Source organism: Elephantulus edwardii, unplaced genomic scaffold, assembly GCF_000299155.1.
Source record: "Elephantulus edwardii isolate Elephantulus edwardi_28Jun2011 unplaced genomic scaffold, EleEdw1.0 scaffold00047, whole genome shotgun sequence".
Classification (NCBI taxonomy): Eukaryota; Metazoa; Chordata; class Mammalia; order Macroscelidea; family Macroscelididae; genus Elephantulus; species Elephantulus edwardii.
In genome coordinates this window covers 8,463,383-8,482,772 of record NW_006399797.1, presented here as the reverse complement: position 1 = coordinate 8,482,772, position 19,390 = coordinate 8,463,383, and the positions used below count along the sequence as shown (strand labels likewise).

Below are 19,390 nucleotides of genomic sequence, written 5' to 3'. Positions count from 1 at the left end.
GGTACACGTAAAAATACAATAAAAATAAAAAACATGCATAAGAAACGTTCATTGGCATCATTACTTCACCCTCAAGTTTCTGTTACTTCATCTTAGTTTTCATTTCTTGACCACTTCAAGTAGTATTAACAACAAAACAAAACTGGGAAACAAGTGCTTTATCTTTTCTCTCTTGTTAAGGCTTCATTTTTTATGAAAGAAAATGTATTTGAAATAATACCTAAGGCAACTCATCTCCACTTTGGCGCCAAAGCAACTTGGATTTCTGACTGTTTGAGCACGTCAGTGACTTGGGGAACCAGTAAGAGTCTGGCTATTCTCCTGAAGGTCTTGCTAAAATCACTTCTTATAGCTATCATTAGCACTAACAGTGTTACAACAGAGAGCACGGATGAAGAATACACAGCAACACCCACACGTGACACGTTAGCTGTGAATTTGTTCAGCCAATATGTCTGGAGACCACCTGTTATCCCTAAATCCCCTTCCTCTATCATTCCTTAGGCTGTCCTTTAGACTTTACCCCTCGTAAGTAGAAACTGTATTAATAGATGTTCTTTCTAAAGAAAGAGTTTCAAGCTTCAGAAACTCTAATACAACACTTTAAGCACAGACTCCACCAACCCCCTCATACAAACAAAAATATTTTCAGAGTGCAGAATCTCATATCCACTACCCAACACCTAACAGAGGAGCTGTTAGGGAGCGACAAGTCTTAGGACAATGTGGTGACTTACAAGTCATATTTTTTTCTCTTTTGGGCATTTTTTTCCCAATTAAAAAAAGAAAGATCATTATTTTAAATCTTGGTAGTAATTTATCCCCCAACATAATGATTTTTACATGTCAAAATGTGCATAAAAGTGTAAGACTTTTTCTAGGGTCTTGCTTTGGATTTCAGTCAGTTATTGAACATTTCACTAGACTCAATAATTACAATGAACTATTTCAGCAGATGCCAAAGTCTAGTGGCCGACTGCAAAACTTATCCTGGGGGTCTTATCACCAGCACTGAAGTCATGCCTAACAGTTTGTATTTGTGCATTCTGTTTATGTCAAAAGAAATAAACTTATGTGTAACCTGCTTAGTCCCTGAGACAGCCTGATGTTATTATGGGTTGTAATTTTACATACCATACACACACATAAAATTCAAGCCAGTTTAAACTCTAAAGTAAAACAAGGAATAGAATTATTATTCTAATATTATTGCCCGTTTTTCCGTCTGGATCAGTTGCTTCTCCCCCTATTTCCATTATCAGGATTTCAAAGGAATTTAAGACTTTGAATCTTCTTTTAAGTGACAAATGGTGAGAAAGTCCAACTGTAACAACAGTGTGAGTTTTTTTGGATGTTTTGGTTTTCCTTAAAAAAGAGGCATATGGGGTGGAGTGAACCCAGCCAAAGTGACGTCTTATAAATGTTTTCCTTACAGCAATGGTTGCTTTAGTATTTTTTAGTTTTAAAATAGGAAAATTTTGAGCAATTATAAATGTTTTACAGTATTTCCTCAAAGAGAAAGCATGAATGGGAAGTCAGACTTATCTGACATTGAAGATTTCAATTCTAGTTTGGGCTCTGATATTTCAGATGACATTAATTATTCCTACTGGCAGTGTCTTAGTTTCAACACTATCTTTCTTATTTTTAGCATAGAAAGTGGCAAAGAGTAAATGTCACTGCTTAACAGAAAGAAAACAGAGTTACTGATGATGACATATGTTCTAAAAACTATTTTGAAAAGATCTTGTATATCTAAGAGGACATGCAATTAGAAAACCAAAAGCCAAGGACATGCACAACATCTATCAAGCTGAAAGAACTGAAGAACAATTCAAACCTCAATTTGTAATACTGAAGAATTCTGTGGGCAAAATCTTGGATGCAGGAAGCATTAAAAGATGAAAAGGATACACAGACTTATTATATAAAAAAGAAACGGTTGATGCTAAATTGTTTCAGCATGTGATCAAGAACCAATGGCATTAAAGGAAGTCAAAGCTGCATTGAAGGCACTGGCAAAAATAAGGCTCAAGGAATTTGCAGAATACCAATTGAGGTATTTCAGCAAAGAGATGCAGTCCTGGACATGCTCCCTCTTATATGCCAACCAATTTGGAAAACGGCCACAGGAAGACCAGCTAGAAGAGGTACTATTTATGCCCATATTTTAAAAAAATCCATCAGAATGCAGAAATTATTGAACAATATCATTAATATCACACTCGGGTAAAATCTTGATGATTATTAAAAAATGGTTTGAATAGTACATTGACAATAAACTGCCAGAAATTCAAGCTAGATTAAGTGGAACAAGAAATATCGTTGCTGATGTCAGATGGATTTTGGCTGAAGGCAGAAAATACCAGAAATACGTTTACGTGTTGACTCTGCAAAATAATTCAACTATGTGGATCATAATAAATTATGGCTAACATTGAAAAGAATGGACATTTTGTAACACATAATTGTGCTGATGTGAAACATAGACCAAGAAGCAGCTATTTGAACAGGGACTGTTTGAAATTGGCAAAGGTGTGCATGAGGCTTGATTTTTTTTTCCACTGGAAAGAAAGGCAACATCATGATGGAGAGAAAACTTAAGAGCTTCATCTTACTTGTATCAACAATTAACACCCTTGGTCCAGCAGTCAGGAAATAAGGAGATGTACTGCAGTGGGGAAAACCTGCAATTAGGGACCTCTCCAAATTACTGAGGAATAATGATGTCAGTCTGAGGACTAAGGTGTGTCTGATTCAGGCCATGGTCTTTCCGATCACTTGCTATGCATCTGAGAGCTGGATGAGTAAGGATGACAGAAGAAGAAATTGATGCCTTTGAGCTGTAGTGTTGGAGAAGAGCACTGAACTTCTCCCATGGATGCCCGGAGAACAGATATGTCTTGGAGATGGTGCAGCCAGAATGCTCTTTGGAGGCTAAAATGATGAGACTTTGCCTCACATACTTTAGGCATATTACTAGGAGGAGCTATTCCTCGGAGAGGGATATGCCATTGGGAAGGGTGGAGAGTTGGAAAAGGAGAGGAAGACCCTCAACCACGTGGACTGACATGGTGACTGTGTGTCAGAAATTGTGAGGACGGCAGAGGACAGGAGAGGGTTCAGATAGGTTATGAACAAAAGATCTGTTGTCACCTAAACATTGAATCTGTATGCTGAGTAAACAATTAAGTAGCTGGACCCAATATAGAAGAACATGGCATTGACTTGCATTTTACAGACGGCACAACCTTGCTTGCAGAACATGAAGACAACCCGACACATTTGTGGCTGACAAGCAGAGTATAGTCCTCAATACAGATTATACTTTAGTATCAAGAAAACACAACTCATCACTCGAGCAATACAAAACGAAAAAAGACTGAAGCTATCAAGGATTTAATTTTACTTGAATCCACAATCAGCATCCATGGAAGCAGCAGCCAAGAAATAAAATAATGTCCCATTTTGTACAAATCTGTTGGTAAGGATCTCTTTACAGTGCTAAAATGCAACGGTATCACTTTAAAAATTAAGCAGCATCTGGACCAAGACATAGTATTTTTCATTACTTTGTATGCATGTAAAAAGTGGATAATAAATAAGAACAAAGAATTGATGCCTTTGAACTTTGATGTTGGAGAACAGTATTGTTGGAGTACGTACCACAGACTGCCAAAAAAACAAATCTGTTTTGTAAAAAGGGCAATGTGGGTGCAAGGATGTTGAAACTTGGTCTCTCATTATTTGGGCTTGATGTCAGGGGGCGACCATCCTTGGGAAAAGATACTGTGCTTGGTCAGTCAGAGCAGAGACCCTCAATGAGATGACTGACAAAAGTGACTGACTGCAACAGTGGTCTTGAGCATGGTGGAGATGTTGAGGACAACAGAGGATAAGGTGCAAAGCCAAACCGCTGTTTTATTTACTGGCATTTCGATCTTGTCCACAGAGTTGCTTTGAGTGAGAGACAACTTGATGGCATCCAACAATAAAACCGCACACACTTTCAGGCTAGGAAAGAAGTGTATTTACATACATAATTCATCCAGGTCGCTTGAAAATTAAAAAGATGAACTGTATTGTGAAAAAGACGTTTCAGATACTTTCAGAGACCTTGCCAAAGTACTGAAGAGCAATGATGCCAGTCTGGAGACTAAGGTGCACCCGGTCCAGGCCATAGTCTTTGCAATTACTTACTATGCATCAGAAAGCTGGATAATGACTAGGGATGACAGAAGGAGAATTGATGTCTTCGAGCTGTGGTGCTGGAGAAGAGTACTGAATATCATGGACTGTGAGAACAAACAGATTCATCCTTGAGAGGGTGAAACCATGCTGCTCCTTGGAGGCAAGGATTCTGAAGTTTCGTCTGACATATTTTGGACATGTTGCAAGGAGGGATCAGTCCTTGGAGAGGGATGTCATGCTTGGGAGGGTGGAGGGACAGCGCAGGAGAGGAAGATGCTCAATGAGATGGAATGATTCAGTAACTGAGGTAATGGGGTAGGTGTGTCAGAGACAATGATTGGCACAGGATAGAGCAGGGTTTAGGGCTGTTGTATATAGGGTTGCTATGAGTTGCAGGTGACTCAGTGGTACCACCACCACTACCACCAACATATACTCATTGCCATAAAGGTTTTTCTGGATCACAAGGACCCTCCATCATGTTTCTGAGACTATACTTTTAAAAAATTTTTATTCATTTTAATAAATGGGTAGACTTTGGATTTCCATTCATCCACTGCTGCACTTTTCTCCCTGCCCAACCTCCCCCCTAGTTCACTCTTCTTTTTGAAAAGTAAAATTCTTTCATTGTTATACAATCCCTCCCCCCCAGTCCACTCCACTATGCAGCCTTTGCTCTAGACTCCTGTAATGACAATAATACCTAATCACATATCCATTTTAAACAGTTCTCTTCCTCATCTGTTTCAATGCAGTACACATAATTTATCCCCTCTTTCTCAGTCTCCCCCCAACCCTGATGTCAGTCCCATTTTACAAAAATGGCAGTATACAGTATTTGTCTTTTTGTAACTGAGGTATTTCACTCAACAGAATGTCCTCCATGGTCACCCATTTTGTATAATATTTCATGAGCTACTTGTTTTTCAAAGCAGCATAGCATTCCATTGTGACTATTCCACAGCTTCTCTAGCCATTCGTTTACTGATGGGCACTTAGGTTGTTTCCAACTCTTTGCTATTGTGAACAAAGCCGCAATAAACATGGGTGAGAAAATATCTGCTTGGGTGACTGTTATGGTTTCTTTGGTGTGTGGTATTTTTATTTGCAACTTTTTGAGAAAGTGCCATCTTGCCTTCCATAGTGGTTACACCATTTTACACTCCCACCAATGGTGAATTTATGACAGGAGACTGTCCATCTTTCTGTCATGGAGCTGCTGGTAGATTTGAACGGCTGACTTTTTTAGTTAGCTGCCCAATATGCAGTAAACCACTGGGACTCTTTAAAGGTTATTTGTATGACTCAAAATTCTCCACTATAATAGTGTATCAATAATCTCAAATAAAAGGCTGATTCATTTTCAGCTTTTAAAGCAATTTATTTTCTGATGTTCATGGTAGTTAAGTTTACTTACTCTTTAAGACATGATATGTTTATGATACAAACATTGGGTATAATCACACTTTAATAAACAAGTGTTAAAGGAGCAGGGAAAAAACCAGAAAACAAATGAAAATCCAAAGTAGGTGATATAGTTTCTTTGCTGAGCACAATCCTTTAGTCTGAAATCTGGATTGAATTTTTTTTAAAAAATACTGTTCTGAGTATGTGCAACAAAAATTTACAAAAAAACTTCTACCAAACTTATAATAGGTTTATAAGAGACATAAAATTGTCCTTTCAGTCAATATTGAGAATAATTTACCATCATTATCTATGTTATTTTTTAAAGAGAAATTACTTCTTAAATTATGTATAGGTATGCAAAATGCGTTACATTAAATGATAAAAACTTGACATTTTTTATGAATTAAGCAGAATTAATAGTAATAATAAAAGATTACAGCTTTAATGACTGAAATGACCTTACAAGTTTTATAACAATTGTACACTAATGGCCAAAGAAAAATGAATGTTTTTTCATAATTAAATCACTTTGAAATTTTTGCTCAATAATTCATCACCTGAAGTAAAACAGATACAAGGATAACTGGGAATAATCAGACCTGATAAAATGATATAATGCCATTTTATCCTTCTAAAAAATAAAAACAACCAACAACTGTGATCCTAGTAAATAAAACAGTGGTTTGGTTTTGCTCCTCATTCATAGAAGCCACTTATCCATTCTACCACTTACAAACATAGCAACTATCAGTCTTCTCTGATTTGTAAGGCTGCCAATTTTGGCCCCACTCAGAAATGCCCACACTAGGCAGTCAGAGAAATATGATTGAGTTAGCCCTAGTGATCTCTACACAAGGGTAGAGGATCGGTATCTTAACATTTTGGTCATGGCTTTCTTCTAGTGCTCACTGAGGTCAAATTTCCTCATATAATTACAAATGTCAAAAGGTAAAATTACATTTTAACAGCAGCCAAAAATTAGGTATTTTTTAAAATCTATTTACAATATAGTACATATTTACATTCTCACATCAAATACTGAATTGTAGAAACAAGATACCACTTACAGAGGCATTCATTTAATGCCCTAATATTATTTTCTTGTGCAAATGGAAACTTTCCTCAAACTTCTTGGAAAGTTAAAGACAGTCAACATTTCGAAGGCCACCATCCATGGTCAAAGAGCCAAACCTGAAACACAAAAGTAAAACAGGAAATCTTACAAGATTAATTTATATGACCTCCCAATATCTTAAAGTAGAAAATATTTTTTCAGAGGAATAGCTATCTCAAGTTTAAGAAACTATTACCTATTCAGTTTCAAACACTGAAACATACTATATGAATATAAACATATATTAAAAAATTTAAAAAAATTCAATGCAGTGACTAGGGATGGGACGTAAGAGGAAATGAGAAATTACATAATTTAGAAAGTAAGAATGGTGTAATTCCTTTTTTATAGAGTTGGATGAGAATTATAGGCAATAATGTAGAGAAAAATCTTCATTTTTCTACATGTAAGGTAAGCCTGACATAGACAAAGGATAATGAGAGATAGAATCTTGCTAGAAAACAGAATGTTATTTTGGGCAATAACGGGCAATAAAGTTAATAGTTTTGGGCCAGACTGTTACCATCTTTGAATGGAAGTGTCAATTTAGATTTGACTTTGTGGGTAACAGGACCTTAGCCATGTCTGAGCTAAGAAAGTGGCAAGACCAGGTCAGGATTACTTTGGATGTAGTACCTATGACAGATGGAACAGCCTAAGGTTAAGAAAATAGGTTGCTAGTCATTAGCATACCTAACATGTGAGAGGGAAAGATCTGAATTATGAATGTGAGAAAAACTATGAAAAGGAATATTCAGTGAATAAATTTACTTTTGTTGCTTCTACTTGCTGATCTCCAGCCCTACAGGATAAACTTAGGATTTATGGGAAATTGCGAAGAATCCATAAATTGATACTATATTCAGTCATATAGTTAATGCATAGTTTCTATAGGGAACTCTGGTGGCCACATGGTAAAGAGCTGTGCTGTCAATTCAAAAAGCCAGCAGTTCGAATCCACTAGCTTCTCCACTGAAGAAAGATAGGCAATCTCCTTTGTAATTTACTGCCTCTGAAAACCCGCTAGAGGATCACTTGAGACAGTTTGACTGGATAGTACATAAAAACTAGAACAAAAGTTCCTATAAACCAACAGGAAAAGAAGGGAAAAATCTAACAGGCAATGAATAGAAAAAATAAAGAGATACCACTATTAGCCAATAACTATGTAAAACCAGATTTTACAAAATAAACTGGGAAACATGTAAAAGCTGATAAAAACTGAGTGTTGACAAAGCTATAGCTTTTGTTTATATAGCTTTTGGAACCACAACCCTTTTAAACAACAAATTAACAATATAATTAGAATGTAAATGTTTATACCTTTTTGATCCAATAATTCCTCATAAACTGAGCTCTCAAAAATTCTGAAATAAGAAGTACATGAAGATATGTCTTATGTTTACTAATACATAGGCTTTTGTTATTTTATTTTTGTTTCTGATGCAGTGCAAACAGACATATCTGGCTTGTTCTACCCTAACCCAGTGCTCAAATAGTGGACGTGTCTGATAAACATACACTGCTGTGAAATCATTTAAGTACATAGTTTCATCTATGAAACATCACCTAAATAAGCGTACTCATAATACTTTAAATACAGCTTCTTCTTCCTCTTGTTACACACCATCAAGCTGGAATGGACCCACAGCTAACCCTTCAGCTGTTTTAACAGGCAGTAAATTGCATGGGAGAAGACCGTCCATCTTTCTCTCACGGAGCAGCTGGTGGATTGGAACCATGTGCCTTTAATGTTGGCAGTATAGCTCCCTACCACTAGGCCACCAGAGCTCCAAATAATGGATGACTAACAAACAAATGTAGTGACAAACCCAAGACCTGAATCACTGTCCGAGTCAATGCTACTTCAGGTGGCCCTTTAAGAACATAAATCTTTATAGAAGCAGACTGTCCCACTGTGCTGCCAGACTTCCTGAATTTAGAAACAATACTCAGAGAAAAAAAAGACACACTTAGAATGTAGAGCATTCGACATGACAACCAGTCTGGTTTTGTCAGATGTGGACATAAAAATCAGGTTCGAAGACAGTTATTTAAAATATAAAGAAACTAAACTGACAAAACACCTAAATACACCACATGAAACTTAGATAATTAAGGATTTGTTTCTTTAATGCTATGAAATACAGTGGGAAAAGCTTTACTCCATATCTAGTCAATCTGTATGCTAAACAGAGCCTTCTTAAAGCTAGACTTTATGAAGAAGAATGTGGCATCAGTATCAGAGGAAGATGCAACCTGCGTTACGTGGACAATGCCTTGCTTGCTGAAAGTTAAGAGCACTTGAAGCACGTGTAGCAGAAGAGCAAGGACTAAAATCTTCCATATGGATCACACCTCAACATCAAGAAAACAATAATCTTCAGTATCAACCAGGCCAATAGGCAACAGCATGACAGATGGAGAAGAAAAACTGAAGTTATTAGCAATTTCATCTTACTTGGATCCACAATCAACACCCCTGGTATCAGCATTCAAGAACTCAAAAAAGACAAACTACACTGGGAAAATCTGCTGTCAGGGACCTCTCCAGAGTACTAAAGAGCAATGATGTCAGTTTAAAGACTAAGGTGCCCCTAATCCAAGCCAAGCCAAGCCATGGTCTTCTCAATTCCTTGCTAAGCATCTGAAAGTTGAACAATAACTAAGGATAGAAAGAAAAATCATAGAAACTTTGAATTGTGGTGTTGAAGAATACTGACTGTCAAGAGAAAAAATAGGTCTATTCTGGAGAAAGAAACCAAGGTAGGGTGCGATTCAGAGTCAAGAATAATGAAATTTATCCCATATACTTTGGGCATGTTTTAAAGAGTGGAGAAGGACATTATGCTTTGAAAAGAACAGGGTCAATGTAAGAGAGAAATACCCTCCACGTGACCGATTGATACAGCAACCGTAACAATAAATGCAAGCATGCTGTAGATGGTAAGAATGGCACATGATAGGGCAAGGTTCAGACCCACTGTTCAAACGGTTGCTATGCAGTGTAGTTGACTGCATGTGAAACAACCATAATATGGAATTATAGTTACTTTATTTTTAAAAGAAAATATTTTATTTTTTATGCAAGTTTATAAAGTTAGGCTTCCATTTGACAATTTCCACACAAATTGTTTAGTATCATTAGTCACATTTATCACAATGTATCAACATTCTCTTTGCTAAGATTAGTTTTCTTCCAGTACTGTAGTTTCCCTTTTTCCTATCTTTGCTTCTGATTAAATGTTGACCTTTTGGATTTATGTTGATAGTTTAAAGTAAGACACTAATCTTATATGTGTAAAATTCTCTGCTGTTTCACTACAAGGTGATCTTGTAACAGGTTCAGTCCTAGACTGAAACCTTTCACTAATGGAATATATACTGAATAACTGTTTTTGTTAAATATGATGAATAACCATCAGATAAATATCTTAATTGATTCTGATAGTAGGACAGGTGGAATGAGGTATGGAAACAATATTCACTTGGATATTACCCAATTCCAAACACTGTACACTCCCAACAAGACAGAAGGAACAATAAATATACATACAAATCTTATCTTGATGTACAGAGAAAACACCTACAAAATCATTCGTTTGAGAGATAATTCATAAAATAACCTCTCAATACCATATAGTGTTGATGACTTTCCTTCTGTATAATACAGCTATGCAAGTCCCTGCCCAACGACAGCTCACTCTATACATGTGGGAAAAGTTTCCTAACAAATATTCATAAAATATTTAGTAGGAGGAAATCAGAGGCTAAGCCCATATGAACACAGTGAGTCTATTCTTATAAAACATGCATAATAGACTATTACTAGTAATTATCTTTGGAAATAGGAGTTTCAGGAAAAATATTTGGTTTTAAGTTTTTAGCTTTTATTAGGTATTGCTGACTAATCCTATGAACAATAGATTGAAACCTTGCCCTCTCCTGTGCCATCCTCATACTCTCCATCATGCTTGAGCCCATTGTTTCGGTCGCTGCATCAATCTATCTTATTGAGGGTTTTCCTGTTTTTCTCTGACCCCTACTGTTCCCAGCATGATAACTTCTTCCAAAGAGTGACCCTCCTGACAACATTCCCTAAGTACATGAAATGAAGTTTCACCATCCTCACTTCTAAGGAACCCACCCAGGCCAACCACTTCCTCCAAGACAGACCTGTTTGTTCTTTTAGCAGTCCATGGGACAAATACTCTACTCAAACCACACAATTCAAGCACACTAATTGCTGCATATAGTTGAAAATGGTATGAATTCTTTTTTTTTAAAAAAATTTCTACTAGTTTATTTATAAAATTCGAATACATTGTTTTTAAGAACAAATTCTTTCAATTTCCCTCACCCTGCCCCCATCAAATTGTACAACCCAATGATTAATCCCCCCTTCCCCTGCACATCCTCATCCTTCTACTTCCACCCTTTCTCAGTCCTCTTGGATCATTGTATTTATTCTAATATAATGGTTTTATACAATATTTATCCCTGTGGGACTGAGTTAGTTCACTCAGCATAATGCTCTTCAGTCCCTCCCAAGTTGGGTAATAATTTACAAAATAATTGCTTTCGAATGCTGCATAGTATTCCATTATGTGAATGTACCATAATTTCTCAATCCGTTCATTTGTGTTTGGACATTTGGGCTCTTTCCATGTTCTCATGACGGTGAATAATGCTGCTGTGAACATTAGTGTACAAATCTCAGTTTGTGCCTCAGTTTTCATTTTCTCAGGGTATATTCCAAGCAGTGGAATAGCTGGGTCATATGGAATTTCCATGAATTCATGATAATTAATACACTAGCTCCATACATAGGACATTTACTCTGAAAGGATTCTGTAGAGGACTCAGAAAGCAGACAGTGTATGAGCAACTCTAGTTTCCCAAACTGAAAACTATGATTTTTTTTATTTCTAATGAGTAATTATAGAAAATAATGCACAAAAGATTTTATTTTCAAAAATTATTAAAATAAATAATTCTACTGAACAGTGCTTCTATAAAATAGGCTCAATCATAGTTGGCTTGTCTTTATGCAAAGACCTCAAACACATAAAAAGGTACCAATCATTTCACAATCACACTGAAAAAACACAAGTAATCTGATTTTATAGCCTTTTCTCTTGCTAAGCCTATAGATTTAAGAGTACATACATATATACTCAATTGCACATAAAATCCGAGGGCAGTATGATTTGAACAGTACTCACCTTTCTAAAATATGATTATTTTCAGCAAGTTCTTTAACCACACCTTCCATTTCTTCCTTTAACTTCTTCATACTACACACAGAAAATAAATAAGCACCTCAGCTCAAAACAAATATGTAAATGGTTTAGAATTATGTATATTTATTTGACTTCAATAGACTTTAGTTTGACAACAGTTTTAGTTTTAAAGAAAAATTTCAGGGAAAGGATGTAGCTGTTGTTGATTACGGTCAAGTTGAGCATGACTCATAGTGACCTTAGATCTGAAGCCTTTCTATAACTATGACCATTTATCAAAGTTCAGAGTTTTCAGAGGCATGTTGTTTAGGAGGTGGATGCCACTCCTGCTTCAAAACCTGTCTTAAACAGGGAGCTCCACCAAACCGTTATAGTATGACCCAATGGCAGAAAGTTCAGCATCACAGCAACCCCAGGTTACCTCAGTATAGCAAACTGACAGAAGAGTGCTGTACCACTTAGAAGAATGTTCCCCCCCAAATATAACAATCAACTTTTAAATACAAAGACCCTCCATATGTCTTTTTGACCCTAAACATGAGGCTTAAATAAAAAACAACCAATATTGTATGTTGATGATGTTGTTATGTGTTGTTGAGTTGCCTGTGACCCACAGCGACCCTATGTACAGCAGGTCTGAACCCTTCCCTGTCCTGAGCCAGTTTCACTAATTCTGACACAACAACCTGCTTTGCCCCCCTTACTATTTCAGTTCATCTCATCCAGGGTCTTCCTCTCCTGCGCTTTTCCTCCACCCATCCAAGCATGATGTCCTTCTCCAAGGATCAGTCTCTCCTGGCTACATGCTCAAAGTATGTGAGACAGAGCTTCAAAATCCTAGCCTCCAACGAGAGACTTGGTTTCACCCTCTCAAAGACAGACCTATTTGTTTTCATGGCAGTCCATGGTAGGTTCAGGACTCTTCTCCAGCACCACAACTCAAAGGCATCAATTCTTCTGTCATCCTTAGTGACTGTAAAGCTCTCTGAAGTAAAACAATTGTGAGGACCATAGCCTAGTTTAGGTCACCTTAAGATTCTAGACTGACATCTTTGCTCTTTAGCACTCTAGAGATGTCCCTGACAGCAAGTTTTCCCAATGCAATTCGTCTTTCGATTTCTTGACTGCTGGTATTAAACTGTGGAGTCAAGCAAGATGTAATTGCTAACAACCTCAATATAATGCTACCAATTGGTTCAGTGGTGAGAATCTTTGTCTTCTTAATGCTGAGCTTTCATTCCATATTGAAGACTATAGTCCTTGACTTTGTGCAGCAAGCACTTTAGGTCTTCCTCAGTTTCAGCAAGCAAGGCTGTGTCATCTGCATATCGTAGGATGTTGAATCTTCCTCCAATCTTGATGCCACACTCCTCCTCATAACGCCCTGCTTCCCGAATGATATGTGTTCTGCATACAGACTGAAAAGGTATGGAGACAGGATGCATCCCTGACATACTCCTTTCTTGATTTTGAACCATACACTGTTTTCCCGCTCTGTTCTGAATACTGATTCTTGGTCAAGTATAAGTTTTGCTTAAGCACAATCAAGTGTTCTGGAACAGAGTTCCCATACACCTCTTGCCTCTCCTGCACACTTTTATACTTATGTTTTAGTTCTCTAGATTTAACTAACTTATCTCATAATATTACCAGACATTATTCACACCAGAAAGACATAAAAGCAAACAGAAACAGGAAATTCAGCAATTACTAAGTTTCATACCCAAGAGTCATTTCCACTAATGTGTTAGAACTTGGATAAATTGGAGTCATGGTATGTTTGATTCCACTGGAGGCTGCCAGCATTTTCTGGGGCAAACTTTCTTGTAGCTGAAATATACAAAACCTATGTCAATCACATAAGAGTATTTCCCTATAGTTCTTAGATCAAATATTAGATTTTAATAAAGTCTTTAAGCTTTAAATGCCAAAACCATTAATGATATAATACTTTAAGCAACACTTTAATGATACCTTTTCTTACAGATGATAAGAGTGGTGTACCAGATGCTGAGCTTTAAAATTTAAAAAATCTGACTCTAGAACAATTTAATAAAATATTATATAAAATGTGTGTCTATATGCTGAATGAACTCAGTGTCATAAGGACAAATACGGCATAAGACCGTCATTGTAAAAACAGAAGGATAAGTAGTAAAATGTGTATAGAAGTCCAAATAGGAAATGGGAGGAAGGCATGGGGACAGAAAGTGGAGCAGGGGGAAAGCAGTCGGATAACAGAGTTTGGTGGGTGGATGTGGAAGTGATGGAAAAGACCCAATGGGGATCTGAAAAGATTTAACAGCAGGCATAGATTAATTGTGATTAATTTTATAAAACATAATGCATATGAATGATTATATGAAACATCATGCAAAGGGAGGAATGTGTGAAACACAATATACATGAATGAAGCACAATGTTTATTTTGTATACAATTTTGTATGCAAACCAATAATATAAAACAAAAGAAAAATCTGGCTCTGAATACATAAAAAAATGGATGTAAGTATTTTATATTTTATATCTCTCTTTTTAATACTTAGGCGTTACAATTTTTTTTTTTTTTTTGCCTAGGAGAGGAAAACTTTTTTTTTAAGATAAAAAAGACTTGACAGTTGTACCTCATTAGTGTAGTCTTGGTATTTTGATACTTCTTCTTCAATATCAAAACACTGACTAGTTAGAGATATCAACTGTTTCCTCAGATGAAACATCTTTCTGAAAATCAAGAGGTGATTAATAGGTAGTTTAGTGAGATATTAATTCTGACTTAAAATTATTAATTCTGACAGAAACATTAAATTACGTACCAGTCAATGAGCCTCAACTGAAAGCGTGTTTACTTACCTCATCCATTCTTCTGACTTAACCAAAAATGCTTCATACTTTTTAACACATTCATCTGTAAAGTGGGTCATAGCTTTTGTTGCATGATAATACAGTTTTTGCCTGTAATTGAAAAGAAAAGATTTAAACAAAATTCATTTTTCTACTTTTGGTATTTAAAATTTTTCAAGTTTACAATGTTTATCCATTTCTTTCTGTAACAACTATGGTATGTTGTAGCTTTAGAATTTAGACAATCCCAGGTTATGAATGAGAGTCATTCATTCTTTGGTGGGTCTTTTAAGATGAATTTGTATGTAAGTAAGAAAAGTTATCTAGATAGCTATGATTTTTATTTAGCCTTTTATTAGTTCAAGAAAAGCTCTGACAACTTCTTAGCGATTCAAAAGCTGCACAGGTAACAAAGGTGACTGTGATGAAGAGCTTGTTTTGAATAGGAGCCTGTTTGTCTGTTTCAAGGTGAAGGCAAATTTATATAAGATTAAATTGCCAGTCACGAGTTTTCCCTTCTTAATCAGGGATTGCTTTTAAAAGGAGGAGCTCTGGAGGCCTGGACCATAGGCACTTGTGCTGCTAACATAAAGGCCTTGCTTCTGTGGACGTCTGAAGCCACTACTAAAAGCTCCAAGGAAGAAAAATAGGCAATTTCATCCCATGTGATTTACAGCCTCTGAAAATGAGCTGGAGGCTGTGCTGTGAGTTGGCTCCAACTTGAAGGTAATTAGATTTATGGGTGTTTTTGAGATATATAGGCAACGATTAGTAAGACAGCAGCAAGAAAAAGAGTCAAACTAATAAGGTTCAAAATGTACTTACGTGGTGATTAAGTATACTTAATTAAAAATACCCTGATTTTTTTTGGTGATTAAGTAGGTGTTTAAGTTTGTCCTCCCACATTCTCTATTATTAATGCTTTGTAATTAACAGGAAGCAGAAGAGTTAGTGGATTGATCATTTCCCTGCCTTACTCCCCCCTTTATTCATAGCCTCTCAACTGGCAATCAGATGAGTGCAACTGGTAATGGTCTCATGCATATGAACACATAGTGATAATACTTTAAAGTAAAAATTCAAAAAGGTCATTTTCACAGAAATTAATTTCAACTTTGGGAATTTTATTAAGATAACCAAAAGAGCACTAAAAAATCACATAAAACATAATTTATATACTTACTTATCAAATTTGTGAATCTGTTCTTCATTATAAGCTAGCCCTAGAAATAAAAAAATATTACCTTTGTAAGTGTAGAACCGTAGTATCATGATACCTATTAATTTTGGCAAGATTTATTTAATTACAACTTAAAAACCCTCCCTAAGTGTTTAAAGAAACTATCACAAACTGGTAGCTCTGGAGATAATATGGTCCACAAATGCTTTTATTTGGTCTGCACACTGTGTAACTTGAAAAAAAAAAAGGAAAAAAAAAAAAAGACTAAATGCCAAAATGTAAAAACCAGGGTATTTCTAACAAAATCTATTCTTGTAAGCAATAAATGTTGAGGAGGATGTTGAGATGTGGGAACTCTCACATATGCTGTTGGTGGGACTGTAAAATAGTACACCCACTCTGGAAGGCAGTTTGGCTTTTCCTCAAAAAGCTGAACACAGAAATTCCATATGATCCAGCTACTCCACTGCTTAGGATATACATTGAGAAAATGAAAACTGAGACATAAACGGAGATCTGTACACCAATGTTCAAAGAAGCTTTATGCACCATTGCAAGATCACGGGAACAGTCCAAATGTCCAACCATATTTGAATGTTAAGAAATTGTAGTACATTCACACAATGGAATACTACACAGCATGTAAGAGAAGTGATTTTGAAAATTATTATTTAACTTGAGAGGGAGTAGACAGCATGCATTATGCTGAGTGAACTAACTCACATCTCATAAGGACAAATACTGTGTTAAGACTATTATTATTATAGAAATAGAATGTTAATTAGTGAAACGTGTATGAGGATCCAAGGAGGGAAGCATGGGAGTAGAAGGGTGAGGAATGGGTAGCGGGACAATCATAGGGGTGCATAATTTGGTAGGCAGAGTGGGATGCGTAAAGGAAATGGGAAAGATCTGGCAGGGATCTGGAAAGGGTAATGGCGGCATAGTTCAAAGGTGAGTAATTTTATAAAAAATAATGAATAGGACTGATTGTATGAAACACAATGTGAACGATGGATAGTGTGAAACACAATGCATATGAACTTTGTAAGCAAACCCAGATTAAGAAAAATCAGGGTATTTCTAACAAAATCTATTCTTGCTTTCAATTAAGAAACAGGAAAATAAGATAACACATCAAGCAACTGTGTGGTGGTGTTATGTGCCATTGAGTCAGAACTGCCTCACTGCTGACCCTCCTGTGGGGCATAACAGGAAATGGACTATCTTCCTCCTGTGAAAGAGCTGGTGCATTTGAACTGCTCTGCCTTTGTGCTGTAAGTATAACTCCTTACCCACTCAGTCACCACAGTTAGTTGGTGATTGAGGTTAGTAGGTACCATCAAATTGACCCCGACTTACAGTGATCTTATGTGACTGTGACTCAAAAATTCAAATGCCACTGAGTCAAATGCAATGGGGTAGACTGCCAATCTTTTGCCTGTGGGGCTGCTGGTGGAGTCAAGGCTGGAGATGGGCAGAATTTGGGCTAATTGGCTCAATTCATGATGGTCAATGAAGAGTGAGTAGATGCTAAATTTGAGTAGAAGCTGTCCCCTTTAGGCAGAGTACCTCTCCTGTCTGCTTCTCCTCAGCCCCACTAGTCAACTGCATTCCATTCTGACACTGCTTGGTCTGTAGATATCTAAGAGTTAAAATACTTAAAAATATTGAAAATGTCTGTTTTATGAATAATTTTTAGAAGGTTCAGTTTTTTTCTGAATCACATCTTTGAAACAAAACAGCCCCTCTTAAAAATTTAACAAATTAACTCAACCAAAGTAGAACTACTAAGGCTGATTTATTAGGTTAACAAGTTTTACTTACTACGTTCTGCTTTGTCTTTTTTGAACTGATAGTAAATCTCTGTGATGCAATTTAACAGGACTTGTAGCTTTTCTACACTATAAGAAGGGGGGAAATGCAAATTAATTAATGGAATCAATGTGAAAAAGGACTTTTAATAATTAAGAGCAGAAATTATCAATACAGCTATAACCTACTTTCTATCTTTTGGATGAGTGCCTTCTTGATGTGCCCACGTATCTGCCAGCAATCCACCAGGAGATAATTTGTTTTCGATATCCTGAAGATTGGTTTCTATTGTTCCCTGAGAACTGGAAAGCTAAACAAAACCAGTGAGTTCAGATTCAGATTGGCAAGAACTATAAATTATAATCACAATGTTAATGAAATGCAAAGTCTAGATCATACTGATGTATGGGGGGTTTTTTGGGTATATTATGTGAATTTAAAGTTTGAGGAATTACTTCCAACTTTAAATGCCAAGATGATTTCCTAGGTTGATGCCCACCAACAATCAGATCAAAACTCATAACTTTTTATCTGAAGAATTCAACAAGAAAACTTATTTTATAAAACTGAAGATCCGACAGTCAGATATACCATTATTTCTTTTACCAGTAAGAAATAAGGAAGCTCCAATTAAATGAAACTTATCATTGCTCATAAGACAAATCTTGAAATGTTAAAAATATATCTTACAACTAATATGCTAGCAAAATATGAGACTAACTAGTTACCAGTAACCAAGATATTTAAGTAAAAACACTTTATAAACACTAAATTTCTTTTTTAAAAGGTGCAAAATTGACCATCTGTTTCTTTACCTGTAAAGTATGTTTAATATTCTAATTCATATAATTGTGAATATTAATTAGGAGATTCAATACAAAAAAGCTCAGGACGGTATTAAGTACAAATGTAGGCACACCTCACTCCATACATAAAAACCAACTCAAAGTGGATCATGGACCTAGGACTAAAACCAAGGACTATAAACTTCATTCAAGAAAAGCTTGGAAGAACTCTGGAAGTCCTAATCCACATCAACAGTCTTCCAAGCATCCTGAAAAATCTACAACCAGGAGAGGATAAAATTGATGAATGGGACCTTCTAAGGATCAAATCCCTATGCACATCCAAAAACTTCTCCAACAGGGTAAAAAGGGAAGCCACAGACTGGGGAAAAATATTTGGTAATGACACGTCAGATAAGGGACTTATATCTAGAATTTATAAAATACTCAAGCACCACAAGGTAAATAACCCAACTGAAAAAAGGGCACAGGATATGAAAAGACACTTCACCAAAGAAGACATTCAGATGGCCAACAAACATAAAGAAATGTTTAAAATCCCTAGCTCTAAGAGAAATGCAAATCAAAACAACTATGAGAAATTACCTCACCCCAGAAAGAATAGCAAAATTTAACAGAACAGCAAATATCAAATGCTGGCGAGGCTGCAGAAAAACTGGTACCCGTATTCACTGTTGGTGGCAATAAAAAATGGTGCAAACACTATGGAAGGCTGTATGGCGCTTTCTTAAAAAGTCACAATTAGAAATACCATTTAATGCTGGCGAGGTTGTGGAGAAACTGGAACCCT

General features: G+C 36.2%; 1 protein-coding gene across 1 annotated transcript in view; it reads right to left on the bottom strand.

Moving 5' to 3' along the window:
- Nucleotides 1–5,992: 5,992 nt before the first annotated feature.
- TBK1 (TANK-binding kinase 1) overlaps nt 5,993–19,390 on the bottom strand; it is a 66,778-nt gene continuing 53,380 nt past the window's right edge. Inside the window, exons 14-21 of the mRNA XM_006886053.1 lie at nt 17,983–18,104; nt 17,807–17,883; nt 15,983–16,022; nt 14,809–14,910; nt 14,583–14,679; nt 13,682–13,788; nt 11,941–12,012; nt 5,993–6,792 (exon numbers count right to left, since the gene is read on the bottom strand). Coding sequence (XP_006886115.1) covers nt 6,741–6,792; nt 11,941–12,012; nt 13,682–13,788; nt 14,583–14,679; nt 14,809–14,910; nt 15,983–16,022; nt 17,807–17,883; nt 17,983–18,104 — 669 coding nt within the window. The 3' untranslated portion in view covers nt 5,993–6,740. The remainder of the gene's footprint in view (nt 6,793–11,940; nt 12,013–13,681; nt 13,789–14,582; nt 14,680–14,808; nt 14,911–15,982; nt 16,023–17,806; nt 17,884–17,982; nt 18,105–19,390) is intronic.